The 14,024-nt window shown below is 32.9% G+C and overlaps 2 protein-coding genes across 6 annotated transcripts; both read right to left on the reverse strand.

Annotated features, from left to right (window-relative positions):
• Positions 1 to 6,497: 6,497 nt before the first annotated feature.
• LOC125480921 lies at positions 6,498 to 9,291 on the reverse strand. Of its 5 annotated transcripts, none has more exons than XR_007261159.1 (5): positions 9,152 to 9,291; positions 8,719 to 8,755; positions 7,986 to 8,048; positions 7,677 to 7,722; positions 6,498 to 7,108 (listed from the first exon to the last, which is right to left on the reverse strand). XR_007261159.1 is itself a non-coding variant. In XM_048592156.1 (5 exons), the coding sequence occupies exons 1-4, from the start codon at positions 9,093 to 9,095 to the stop codon at positions 7,705 to 7,707; spliced, it is 288 nt and encodes a 95-aa protein (XP_048448113.1). In that variant the 5' UTR covers positions 9,096 to 9,291; the 3' UTR covers positions 6,498 to 7,108; positions 7,677 to 7,704. The 5 variants fall into 5 exon arrangements, 4 of the variants coding, with proteins under 4 accessions (XP_048448113.1, XP_048448115.1, XP_048448114.1 ...); XM_048592156.1 differs by having other exon boundaries at positions 8,926 to 9,291; XM_048592158.1 differs by lacking the exon at positions 7,677 to 7,722.
• A 2,153-nt stretch (positions 9,292 to 11,444) lies between these two features.
• LOC103963158 lies at positions 11,445 to 13,718 on the reverse strand. Its single transcript, XM_048592113.1, has 2 exons — positions 13,253 to 13,718; positions 11,445 to 12,148 (listed from the first exon to the last, which is right to left on the reverse strand). Exon 2 carries the CDS (start codon positions 12,135 to 12,137, stop codon positions 11,640 to 11,642), a length of 498 nt encoding a protein of 165 aa, XP_048448070.1. The 5' UTR covers positions 12,138 to 12,148; positions 13,253 to 13,718; the 3' UTR covers positions 11,445 to 11,639.
• Between the last annotated feature and the right edge of the window lie 306 nt (positions 13,719 to 14,024).

Consider the following 14,024-nt stretch of genomic DNA (forward strand, 5'->3'; position numbering starts at 1 on the left):
AGTTGTATTTTGGATTAAAATAGCTAAAGCAATAGCATACGAACAGTCTCTTAGAGATGCACTTAGTAACTGGGCTTCACTCAAGTTCTGTATGGGCTGGCCCTATTACTCTTGCTAGAGGGCGTTTTTATTCTGTAAATTTTTCAATTAAATGTTGCTCTAAGTTCGAATCTGTCCTCCATTAGATGTGAAAACGAGTCGTGTTCATTTTTTTTTTCTCTTTTTTCTATCATAATCATTAACTTAACGGGACAAACTTGTTTTCTTAATAGATTCTAAATAGGTGAGCTAATAACGGTCTGAGTCGTTAATAGTCGTGTTGTTCCTGTCAAGTTAACTAGCTATGCAAGAAATTGTCATAGCTAATGTCTTATCTAGCAAACGATATCTTATCGTGTTATTAATAGGTGACCTGACAATGATCCGACTTGTTAACAAATTGACTTGAAACCTAGTACTTTTGTATCGTTTCATGTCAAATTAACGAATCATGCAAAAGATTGTTAGGCCTATGCTCTATTAGTGATTAAAAAAGAAAAAAAAAACTAATTATTGAGTCTTATCCAAAGACAACTAAATATTGTAGGCTTAGCGCATAGTCTTGCAATGCTTTCGGAACAAAACATTCTTTCACTTTCTGCTCACGTCATATTAATTTCGAGGCAAGAGGGGCATGGCCCGTGGAGCAAGGCACAAGAAATAACTAACATAATGGTGAAGATTAATCTTTTTGGTGACATATATGCTTCCCAGAAAACTAATTAATCTTATTGATACGACGACAAGAAAGAATGAATCATGTGAGCATTAGTTATAATGCCATATATTGATACAAAGACAAGACAAGAAATGTATTATCTTATTGTTAGATTAGGTAAGTGAGAGTAAAATAATTGAGGAATAATTGATTAAGAGTAAGAGATCAAAAGTGTAGATGCCCCAGCCCACTAGGAGTATAGGTCTAGGGTGGTCTCCACTGTTGGTGTTCTTTGTAAGAAGTTAGCCACCATTTCAAAGGAAAAAGACACTTAGATTTCCCCTTATTATATTTTTTGTCAGTCTAGTTGGTAAGTTATGTAATTTTAACTTTTCAATTCAAATTTAATGAGTAATTTGGATATGCTAATTTTGACCTCTAAAATTCAAATTTGATGTTATTATGTTGGTAAACGTGAAGGATTGCTAATTGTTGATGAATGTAAATCTATTTCAATCAACGGCTGATATTCAATCATGCGAATGAGTTCCTATCCATTCCTAACAAAACCCATAAACTTTTAGAATGGCCAAAGCCTAGGAAACAAAAATTCTTGAGTAAATTACCGTTTGACCCCCTGAACTATTAGTCTAGTTGAAACTGACCTCCTGAACTATTTGTTTGGTAAATTAACCCCCTGAACTATTTGAAATAAGCCAATTAACCCATTCTCATTAGATACCGTCCACAATTCTATCAAATTCGGGCAAATTAGTCTTTTCATCAGCAATTCTTACATGTCACTTATAACCACCAATAAATTATGACATGTGGGCACATAATAACGTGTAATAACAATGTGAAATGGTCTATTATGCAAACATTTGGTTTCTTTATGTTTCTTATTATGCTATAAGTTTTGGAATTAAACATTTGGCTTATTTTAAATATTTCAAGTGGTTAATTTACCAAAAAAAATGTTCAGGGGTCAATTTCAACTAAGATAATAGTTTAGGGGGTCAAACCACAGTTTACTCGTATACCAAGTTGCAATATTGCATTACACGTTTGAATCAAATTTACAAACTAAATGATATGATCGTTAATGATTGGATTATTACTTAAGCGTTGATTGAAGTACTTATTTTCTATTGATGACACATCATTTGGTTTGCAAATTTGGTTTAAAATTTTGGTCTCTCTAACATTACCCAATAAGTAAAAATCTTCTGGTAATGAATGATTTGAGTTAGAGATACTGAAGAATATATCGACGGCCATAAAATGTGGTGTGGGTCCAAATCTGATGAGCAAACTAGTAAATACTAGTTAGTAGTGCCCGTGCGATGCTATGGGTTTAAAAATTGTATGAAATGCTGTGTTCAAAACATGCAGAGATGGTGGCTTAAAGCATGAACGTTGTTTATAATACAGATTTAAAAAAAAAAATTGCAGCCTAAAGATTTAGCTGTTGCAATGTATAATCAAAAGATGGGCATTGTTGTTTATCCACATGTAAAATAGAACATAGTCATGCATTCTATTGTAACAGTTATACATAATTTTTCATCAGTAGTAACATATGTACATAAAAGGTTATCAAATGTCCGTACATCTGCAGACAAAAAATATTATCCATTCTATTCTAGGAGTTCTATGTCATTCTTGGTAAGCAGCAGTGCTTAGAAAGCTTTAAAGTGCTGGTGTATGCACATGCAAAAAATACCATACAACCTTCATCACCAAGTACTATTTACATCCCAAAAATATATTAGAAGCATTGTCTGATGTGAATTAGGAAAAGTTAGAAATTTTTCACCTATAGTCAGAGTTGTGGCAGAGCATTCTTCGCGATGGGCAAGCCAACCTAAACAAAAGGAAAAGAAGCCGAAACATTTAGATAGGCATTAAATTTATGCTTCAACAAAATTAGATTAGAAGAAAAAGTGATGGTAAACTATTGACACCTATAATTTTTTTGGAGGTGTCAAATCTGCCCTTGGAGGAGTGGGGGGTGATTTTTTTTTTTAACAACTTGATGGGAACTTGATCAAAGTCTTTTTCACCTATATTTCTTTTACATCACTGTTTTAAATAGATGACAAATGTTAGGGAAAAAAAAGGCAAACTAATGAAAAAAGCTTGAAAATTTTAAGTTTTAATGATAAAGACAAAATAAAGGGTAGAGTGAATAGTACCATGATTGACTTTTTAGTGTAAAAATGTGATTTTTCGTTAAAATAAACAATATCGTCGGCTTTCCGTTAAAACTCTCTAGAAAAAATGAGTAGACAACAGTTTAAAACCTGTACAAAGGAAGGATAGGAAACAAACATGTGTTCATTGCCAATAAACAGAGGCCTCCTCACTTACTCTCGTTTACGCTTTTGTGACTCTGCAATTGTGTTCAGTGTTGACATAGAAGATGAAACCACAGTTGAGGACATGCTAATTCCCCTTACCAATGTCTGTGGAGTTGTTGGCTCAATACTTGTATCATTAGAGGCATTGTAAATGAGAACATCACTTGAATTAAAGTTGTTTCTTCTATTGCCAAAACGCAGGTGATAAATTTCTTTTTTGCCCTATCAATCTGAGAAACTCATTGGGTAATTGTTGTTGATCCACCAATCTCTGATTTAGAACCAAATCTTTGCAAGGCGCTCCAAAAAGCATTTCACCAGATTTACCAATTACAAAGCGATGATTTCATTGGTGTGGTCCTCAAGAATCAAATTTACTTTGTACCTATGTTAAAAAACTGGGGTGATATACATTTGACACAATCAATCATTCAAATAAGAATTTTTTTTTTTTTTTGGTACCAATGCATTCAATGTGAAATAGTATTTATGTTAGGTTAGGAAGAGCATAAATGATTAATTATATATAAATCGCATGAAAAACGATGATAGTTTGTATTTAAATTTGCAAGACAGAAAATTGAAACACAGAATGTTACATATTACCAAGGCGTTGGAACCAGCTACCACCAATCAAATCGTGTGTCAAAACGCTTGACAGATGCTTTGTACAAAAATGGGTCGTGCTGTAAAATGGTTTTACAAATATTTGTATAAGGAGGAGTCAGCATGTATATAATTTTGAATAGATTCGTAAAAATTTTAGTTATCAAATTTAAAAAATAATAATAATAATAAAAAGTTTTATTAAAATTTTATTACCTTATATAAATCTGGATCGAGGAAAGCTAATTCATCGATCGTCACTCTCTTGGCAGTTTGTAAAATTTGAGCTTCATTTGGCTGCTGTGAAGAGGGTGGCAATGTTTTCATAGCCTCTGTGGAATCAGGAAACCTGAAGGTTTTAAAAGATAATGTGACTTGAGTAAGTTTGTGAAAATAACATAGCTTTTGTTGTAAAAATGATAGGTATATTTTTATTCTCTCTGAGGAAGCATAAATGTACCCACATTGATTTATATGAGTTTAGCTCTGGGATGTTTGGATCAAGGAAGAAAAGTGAGGAACCAGTTGTATTCAACACAATCTTTTCTGTGAATTGGAAAAATAATGGAAAAAGCATGAATAGAACATTAGCAAAGAGTCTAGATAATGTCATACAACTTAAAAGTTTCCAAGCATAGATTCGTAAATAAAAATGACAAAAGCCTATTTCATTATTGATAATTAATTAGATAAAAAAAGAATGAGAGACAATAAATGTTTTGAAGTTGTGTTCTAAGAGATGATCAACACAATTCACACCATATGATATTTAAAAATAGGACAATAAAGATATGTAATAGGCTTAATCGAATTACATACGTCAGTATAACTTTATTTTCAAACTCGTGAAAACAACAACAATTGGTGCAAACAATGCTCCCATTGACAATGAACAAAAACTCTCTCCAACATCTCCCTATAACGTAACGTTTTGTTCTTCTTTTTTGTTGCGGAAGAAAATTGAAAATTGATTTTCATACAGCAAGAAAGAATGCATTTAATTATTATATCAAAAAAGTAGACAGTCAATATCATAAGTATTATATAATTGCCTAACAACATACAATTTGGCAGATAAAATTTTTAAACTGTTGTAACACAAATATAATAGGTATAAAAAATAATTTAAAATTACAATAAGTAGAGCGAAAAAACAACCTAATATTTTGAATAACCACATCACGCTTTTGAGCAACTCTCTGATGAATTTGTTTTGGCTCCAAATGTTGTACACCGGTTACATGACCAATGACATCTTGCATTTCAACAAATAAATAGAATTGAGTTGTTAAAATCTATTTTACAAAATAACGACAAATAATTTTTTAACAGATGTATACATTTATATATGCATATATATATATATATATTACCTGTGAGGATGTCAACTCTGTTAAGCCGAGGATAAAGTGTGTTATAATCCTATAAAAAGAAGCGATGTCGAGGGATAGTTGGAAATACACTAATACACTTGCCAATTTTTAAAAAATTGTTTTACCGGTGAATACATCTGGGTATCATGCAGGACAACCCTGTATTGACCCCTTACTTTACTGGTACGAAAAGCCATAATTTCATAGCAATTGCCAGCTTCTATTTTGGAAGCAACAATTTCACAGTCAAGGTCTGTTGTGCAAGCTTCAACCGCACGTTGCTTTACAATTAACAACAGCAAAAAAGAAGGAAAAAAAGAAAAGATTACAAATCCAAGCAATAAGAAAATCATGATACCAATTTGATTTTATATGAGAAAAAGGAATATGTATAAATTGAATACCAATTTGGGATATGCGCACAAATTAAACCCTCTTTTTGACAATTGTAGTATAAGTATAAGTAGGGATCGTTCTGGACCGGGGATTAGGAGGGATTGTTAATCACTTGGATTTTTGACTCAAAAACGTAAAAACAATATAAAACACTAAACTAGACTCAAAGAATGTGAAACTAAACGTTAAATCATTAAGACAAACCAAAAGACTCAAAATTCTATAAAAACACAAACTAAATTGATTTCTAACTAATTTGACAATAAAGTAAAGGGGGGATTGTGTTTGGACGATATTAAATTAAATGGACAAATTGTAATTAAAGGCAAAACGTAAATATGAATGATGGAATATATGGATGATGGAATAGCCAAGGGGTTCATCTCCACACATGTTATACTTGCATACAAAATTGATTCTCAGTTGGTCTTTCGATAAATTATGAAACTCGACACTCCAAGTTAATTAGGTCCGCTTAAATTAACCTTCAAATTTCCCTAGAATCATTGAATTGGATGAATATGCATCGCAAACAAATTATTCCTAACAAGTTCTCTATATGAACAGCATGATAAAGATACAAGTTAGAATCATTACGTTCTTTGGAAATTATAAGCATCGACAAGGCATTTGTAACTATGAAAAGCATGATACTCGTGCCAAGAATTCATTTAACGCGATTGTTTATAAGCAACCTCCACTACTTGTGAATATAAGTTCATAACGATTAGGTGAAATTCACTTATATTCTAGCGTCATATTTATGCATGAAAATTAAGCGCGCATTCTTAATAAACATTCATAAATAAGTTATCAATCAAACGGTTAAACAAATTGAATCCAACATTCATGAAATCCCAACCAAAAGTAATCAATTCATATTGCAAGTATAATCATGGTTTCGAATCACCCCCTAGCTAACTAGGGGGATTTAGCCTCTCATGTTCACAAAAAGAGAATTACAAATGAATTTAAACATAAAGCACAAAGGATTGATTACACCTAGAACGCCCAACGAATCCACGTGAATTGGTGCGCGTCGAAGCTCCTCTTTCCTCTTCTCCTTCTGCGGCAGATTGATTAAATGGTGTTGGTGGATGATTTGCGGGTTTAGGGATGGATTTATGGAGGTTGGGTGGTTTGTAATGGTGTGGAAGGTTGGATTTTTTTTTAAGTGGAAAATGGTTAGAATGGCAGGGAAATTCTGGGATATGGCACGGCTTTTTGAGTGAATAAGGTGTGAAAAAAAAAAGCCCCCCTGATTGAGGAATTGGCTGCATATATATCATTCTTCAAGTGCTGCACGGTTTTTGAAGGATTTTATAATTGGAAGTGGACAATTAGGTGGAATGGTGAATAATTTATGGTGAATAATCTGAATGGTGGGTGGAAGGTTTAAAGTGAATGTAGTTTAAATGGGATGAAAGGTAATGCACGGCTTGATTAGAATTATGGAGGAGTTAGGAGATAATGGAGAATAAGAAAATGGAGAATGAATGGGATTTGCGGATGTAGGTGGGAATGCATGGATTGATGGGGGATTAATGGCTGCGGCAATAGGGTTTAGTTTTGGACGTCCATTCCTCGTGCTCCATTTGCATACACCACATTCCAGCTCAGTTTTGCTCTAAAAGCTCCAAATTGCATCATTTCATGTAATATGTCCTTTAAACCTGAAAACACATGAAAGTAGCTTAAAAGACTACTTTAACGAAGAAAACATAACAAAAATGCATAAGAACTAGCTAACTAAGGCGCATAAATATGCTCCTATCAGTATCATGCAGGACAACCCTGTATTGACCCCTTACTTTACTGGTACGAAAAGCCATAATTTCATAGCAATTGCCAGCTTCTATTTTGGAAGCAACAATTTCACAGTCAAGGTCTGTTGTGCAAGCTTCAACCGCACGTTGCTTTACAATTAACAACAGCAAAAAAGAAGGAAAAAAAGAAAAGATTACAAATCCAAGCAATAAGAAAATCATGATACCAATTTGATTTTATATGAGAAAAAGGAATATGTATAAATTGAATATCAATTATGTATATATAGACTAACCAAAATAGAAACAGTCCAATTAAAAATTAAGATTAAAAGATTGATCACACACTCTATTCATCTAACAAAACCTAAGGGTTCAGCATGGAAAAAAAACATGATAGAACAAAGTGTTATTTCTAGCGTTAATTATCCTTGTTACCAGTCTTAATTAATACAGATGAATAACAATTGCTCACCATTTCATCAAGTAACACAGAATCAGAGCTATATTTTCCATTTACTCTGGCCAAACAAAGCATAAAAAAAATTTCAGAAACTGTCACCACTCAAAGATTAACCATAAGAAACAAAACGTTATACGATTATAAAATTCCAAAAAAAAAAAAACAAAAAAAACAGACGGAAAAAAAGTAAATAAATCCGAGCACATTTAACTTTCACACGAAAAAAAAAGCAGCAAACTAATATACATACATATGTCCGTTAAAATATCATCATAAACTATGTCCAGTTAAGCCAGAAAAGGAGAACCCCAAACTATATACCTGAAACAGAAGCAGATTGAAAACAACAACACGGTAGCCTGGAAAAACCAACAGGGTCGTTTCCTGAAAATAGATAGGCACCATATCATATACCCATAAACACCATTTAATTATATCGACCGACAGTAACACAGATACATTAAAAAACACAGCATGATAATACATAATTTCAAATTGATTCATCTGTTGACCACAATTTCCATGGACATTTGATACATGATGAACCAAATCCAATTTTTTAATGTATTTGACATTGTATAAAATTTTATTTGGCAACTATTATCACCAAGAAGATCAGATTCAAACCATTGTTTGAAATCTTTTTATTCTTCTTTCCAAAATCCATAATTTAATCAGTGTATTTTTCATTTGAATTCCATTTGAATTGCAGCCATATGGATTGCCATTAACTATGAAGACCTGTCTATTTGTTACATCGTCTAAACTTTGTATTTACATGAGATTAATTTGAACAAACATTTAACATACTGTTGTCAAACAATCCGCTAATCAATTCTGTACTAACACATGAACTGTAAGAAAACCTTCCCTTTCGTTCTTTATTTATTATTCCCTAATTTATCTACTCTAATTTAAACACCAGATTCATCCAAGAACAAAATTTTTTTAATCATTATTCCCGATTTTCTACACTCAAAGTGAAACACCAAATTCATCCAAGAACAGAAAATAAATAAAAAATAAGTGAAAAAATAATAAATTAACGAGATACCTGAAGTAGAACCAGCGCGAAAACGGCAGCACAACACCTGAGAAAAATGAACATCATAAAACATCCAGAGGAAACATTATACTCTAAAATCTCAAAATCACCCTAAAAATCACCTAAACCCAAATTTAAAACATAAGATCTAATTCCAAGTACAAAATTTATCACAAAAGTGCCAAAAATTGGCACCCAAGAAAATACACAACTAACCACAAAACGAGAAGACTTAAGACGCGAAGAAGCCAGCGGCCGAAGGAGAAGATGAAGACAGAAAACTGAAAACGAAGGAGAGAAGCGGGAAAGAAAGAAGCAGAAAAAGCAAAGGAAGAAGTGAAGAAAGAAATAGATGAAACGAAAGGAAAAGGGAGAACCCCTCTCATCAAAGATCTGGATTTCCCATGAATTTAAAAAATTAATTAAAAGATGAACAGTGCACCTGAGTATGGGTTTTAGTATTATGGCAATTTATGCAGTGCACCAGATCCGATTTCCATATCATAATTCCCTTCTTGTATCCGGTAGAGAGTCACTTAAATAATGCCTGTCTGGCTCTGATTCTGATGTTATTTTCTTAGTTGTCACTACATTTCTGTATTGTGTTTGTGTAGTGAAAGGCACTATGATTTATGGGAATATTTTTGCTAAGCATTCTTAAGTAACGGTGATATTCATAACTTTATTAATTAAAAAATTGTTATTAGCATTTTAAAAATTACATCACACTCATCGGAAGTGTATAAATATATAATATTTGTAATGCAAAATGAGAATTTTGAAGTACCACTAAAATTCCTTTTAACGTTCCTAGTTATCTTGTGTTTCAATTCTTCCCATTTTAGGGAGAATTGATAGAACTTTCATTGTCACTTAGTCACATAAAAATCAACATTATACTTGTTTGTTTTAAACAATTTTAGTAACATCTTTACAACCAAATAGAACATGCAAATTGTACTTGAACCTAACTCATTATAATTATTGACATGCTTGTTATGTGTGTTTTTACCACTGGATGACACAATATCCAAATGTTAGAATGATGTGTTTAAGTTTGTGGTTTTGGATGCAATTCTTGAACCTAATTCATTAAAGGGAAGGAATCTAAAGGTTCTTTTTAGCTAAAATGGTCTCTAAGATTGTCATAACTTTTCATTTTGATCCTTATGATTTAAAATAGATAGAAGTGGTTCCTGAAATTGTCCATCGTCATTCATTTTAGTCCTTCTGTGAAAAATCTCCTTAAATTGAAGTTACCACCAATTTAAGTGAAGGGGTTGATTTGACAAAGATACCCTCAATTTAACAGTGATTTTTCACAGAATGACTAAAATGATTTACGGTGAACAATCTCAAAAACCACTTCAATCGATTTTAAATCTCAATGATCAAAATGAGAAGTTATGACAATCTCATAGACTATTTTGGCTAAAAAGCTGAATCTAAATTGCTTATTAAATGTCAAATATAAACATAGGTCACCAACCCTAAGTGATGATGTAAGTACCGTTAATTGATAATGTCCTTAATGTTGACGTGGATAAATATTGAAACTTAATTTCAGTAGCACATTATTTTTGGTGTTTTGAAACCCCAACGGATCCCTATTAGCCAAGACAAATACTAACTTGTCTAGTTCAAAGGGGTCAGTTTAGGGATCTAGAGTTCTATAGATGACATTAGAATGAAATTCACTTCAATACTTGTCCAGGTCATCACTTAACGTTGGAGACCTAAAGGATGTTCAATTTGCAAAAGGTTAGGTGGTTATGTGGAATGTTTTAAAAGGTTTAGACCAATTGAATTACTCCTTAAGATTTGGTAGTTATGCGTACTTAACCCATAAAAATAAGACGGACAATTTAAGTTCAAATTTCATAAACAACTTTTAAATAAATTAAAGGGAATTTTAACGAAAAGTTCCTGGTACTATTTACTTTAACGAAAAGCCACATTTTTACATTAAAAAATCAATCTTGGTACTATTCATTTTACCCTTTATTTTGTCCTTATCGTTAAAACTCAAAGTTTTCAAAATCTTTTTATTAGTTTTCCTTAAATTAAAAGCTGAAAGAAGAATGAGGTTTCAATCGTGAAAAGAAAAAAAAAACAAGAAACTTTTTTCTTTTAAATCCAATCGAATGTTACTTTCCATGCTATAGAAAAAAAGTTGTAGATTAGTGGGAATGATTCTCATCACAAATCTTTATTAGAAATTCGATTCCTGATCTTACTTGCTGGCCATGTATGGGTTTCACATTTCTCTTGATTCCTTTGCAGAATGATCCTTCCATTCTCATAAACTCTTGTTTTTATATCATGTAGAGAAGTTCATGCCAAACAAGTTCACCTTCAAGTTTTATGAATATTTACCATGTTCGGTGGGATTCCTAAACTGGGACTGGTTACAATGTGGAGTGATATTTCAGTGTGATCGGTACACGGGGTAATACATCATGTGTCATTAAACAAATGGTGGGATATGTGTGCTAAAAATTATTGACTTAAAAAATAAAATTTTCTTCAATTCCTATTAAAGCATGTGGTATACCACTTATGTTCCCGTCACAACTTAAAATTTCTCCAAAATATGGGCCTTGGCAGCTATGAACTGTACAACTTTAATTTTTCAATTAGAATGCATTACATTATATGATTCGTGACAGATATAAAAACTTAATGAACGAAAGAGAAACTAAAATTGTAGCAACATAACAAAAAAAGTAAGAAAGTGAAAGAAAAATAGGTTCTGTATTAGTTCGATACTAATTAAATTACAACTAAATTAAACATCTAAACCCTTAACAATTAGACTCCTTGCTTTTCCTTTCTGTGTTTTTCTTTTCAGCAAATAACATTGCAAATTTGCCAAACTTTTTCCCATTGATCATTATTCCCAATATATATTCTCCATTAATCAAATATCCTCAACCAGTCAGAGTCGGAAAGCAACTCTCAGACCTCTTGAGCCCTTTTCCTGCATTAATTTTTGTAGGACTACTTGGAGTTGATCTCAAACCCCCCCTCGTAGAATCCAAACTGCGCCGGAGAATCTGCCTCATGGCGGATATCAAGTGAATGGTAGGGTTTAGAGGAGGCCCTGAGGCCTTAAACTTTTTGCAGAAGTTCATGTGTGTGGCCATGGCTTCTTCCGTGCTCATCAGTCTCTTCTGTGACCTAACAATCTCATCTTTTACAGCTTCTGCACACAACCCGCAAATCCAATGGCCCTGATATCTCTCCCTCACGTGCTCAATATACGCCGGCGTGCACTCTTCTGTTAATCCACAGCAGTCGCATTTTACGAACTCGATTTCGATTTGGGAAACGAGTTTTGTTGTGGCTTGTGTTGGCTGAGTTTCGGCGGCGGCGGCCGCCGGTAGAACAACCGGGTCGCTGCTGATGATAGTTGCGGACATTGCCATTATTAGTAACCCTGCAAACAATGCAAGCAATGCTAATATGATTTCTAAATTCATGAGCAACATGAAACGTGTGATGGGAGTTAAGGGAAATTATGTGCTTTTTTATGCATGTTTTGTTGGGTGAGGAAAAACAGAAGCTAATATACTTGGCTGTCACAAAACTGAATTTCCAAAATTATTTATGTTTCTTAATGTTGGCAACGACAAAAGAAGGATGAAAGGGTTTTTTATTTTTTCATTTTCCGAAAAGAAAAACAGAATTTGGCTTTGGATAACAAAAGGTTGAGCTTCTTAGCAAAACAGAAACAAAGTGTGAGCTGGAAATCCCAACTATGCTCTTGAAATAGCTTTGTTAGTTTCTTTATTCCTCAAAAGATTGAAAAATAAAGTCATGGGTTTTGCAGATTAATTCCAATCCTATAAGACCATCTTCATTGGTTGGGCTAAAAACTAAATTTTTTAGCCCGGAAAATTTAACTTTTAGCTCAGAAACAGCTTTTCTGCTTCAACCGTTCTAACCTAAAATTTTAGCGGGATTATTAAAGAATGAACTTAGGCTATTTTTTTTTGTTAAATTAATTTTTTTTCAAAAAAAATAAATATGTAGACCATCATAAATTAATTTTATAAACATTTTAATCTAAAAAAATTTAAATTCTGATAAATATTGGGTAGAGTCCACTCCGATTTCTGGGCTAAATTTTAAGGGGAATTTGGCATTGGTTTAGCATTTAGCATTTAGCATTTAGCCCCAAATTTCCCTTTGGGTTGGAGTGGGTTTGGGAGGAAATTTTGGGGGTAATTTGGCTTTTAACCCATCATTGGAGTTGGTCTAAGAATCAAAAGAAAAGAAGAAATCTTGCTCCATTTTTGTTCCAAAAATAAAAATCATATTTTGAAATGGCTTGTAAATTGGTTAATATCGTTTTCCTTTGAACTCAACGTAGCACGAGTTCAGTTTCCCTTCCAATATCGTTTGTATATTATATATAAAAAAAAAAATTGAAAAACATGTTTTTGGAAATGAGTTTCCGAGAGAAAAGTGAAAACAGCGAAAGATATATAGTTGCAACTCAAATGAAAAAAAACACATGAAGTTAAAAGTAAATAATTACCGGCAGATACTGCAGAAGCAGATCAAAAACCAAACCAAATATTTCCTTTTTTGGTTATTTTCTTCTTCTGAACTTCTGCTAATTTGGGTTTGTTTGTTGTGTTTATCCTCTATCGCTCTTTCTCCCAAGCTCCTTCTTCAACCTTCTCTTCCGCAGCAAAGAAAATGTCAAACATGAAAACCATTTCCTTCAAACCTCAACTATCCAATCCAAACAGGGCCTTAATTTTCAGTTTTCTCAAACTTTGCTAGCTGAATTATCTCGTCCTCTTCCTGATGTTCAAGACTCAAACTTTGATCTCTTTTCTGTGTTTTTGGAAGAAAAAAAAAAAACCCAACTCTTAATATTATGAGCAAACAAGGAGATTGCTTTTTGTTTCTCCTCCACAAAATCTTCAACTCAACAATACATGAATAGTAGAGAAGTCGACATATAAAGAGGAAAATACAACACACTTTCTAGAGAGAGAAAGATGACCCAATGATTGAAGGCTTAAGGGGCTGGACTACTTCTACAAGTTTATTCCACATCAGCAACATTTGCTGTTAGGAAATTCTGGCCGTTGATTGATTTCATTGCCAGCTCATCATTATCATGTTTTCAGACTTTACTTACCCAACACGTGCTGTTTGGGGATGTTTTTCCAATTTTTTTGTTATTTTACACCAATGAGTGGCGTCCACGTGCAGATCAAAAACGTGTAAGCTACAGGTTTGATTGTTTGCTTTCCGTCCACAGGTCTTTTCTTTTACTAGACTTCCAGAGAAAACAA

This window comes from the organism of the source record quoted next, unplaced genomic scaffold, assembly GCF_019419815.1.
Source record: "Pyrus x bretschneideri cultivar Hongxiangsu unplaced genomic scaffold, Pyrus_bretschneideri_v1 Contig37, whole genome shotgun sequence".
NCBI classification, from domain to species: domain Eukaryota; kingdom Viridiplantae; phylum Streptophyta; class Magnoliopsida; order Rosales; family Rosaceae; genus Pyrus; species Pyrus x bretschneideri.

Coding starts and splice junctions, on each gene's coding strand:
- LOC125480921 (XM_048592155.1), bottom strand. CDS start 9,095: ATGAGAGGGGTTCTCCCTTTTCCTTTCGTTTCATCTATTTCTTTCTTC. Junction 8,756..8,925: donor TTAAGTCTTCTCGTTTTGTG/GTTAGTTGTGTA, acceptor CATTTTTCTCAG/GTGTTGTGCTGCCGTTTTCG. Junction 8,049..8,718: donor TCGCGCTGGTTCTACTTCAG/GTATCTCGTTAA, acceptor ATCTATTTTCAG/GAAACGACCCTGTTGGTTTT.
- LOC103963158 (XM_048592113.1), bottom strand. CDS start 12,137: ATGGCAATGTCCGCAACTATCATCAGCAGCGACCCGGTTGTTCTACCG.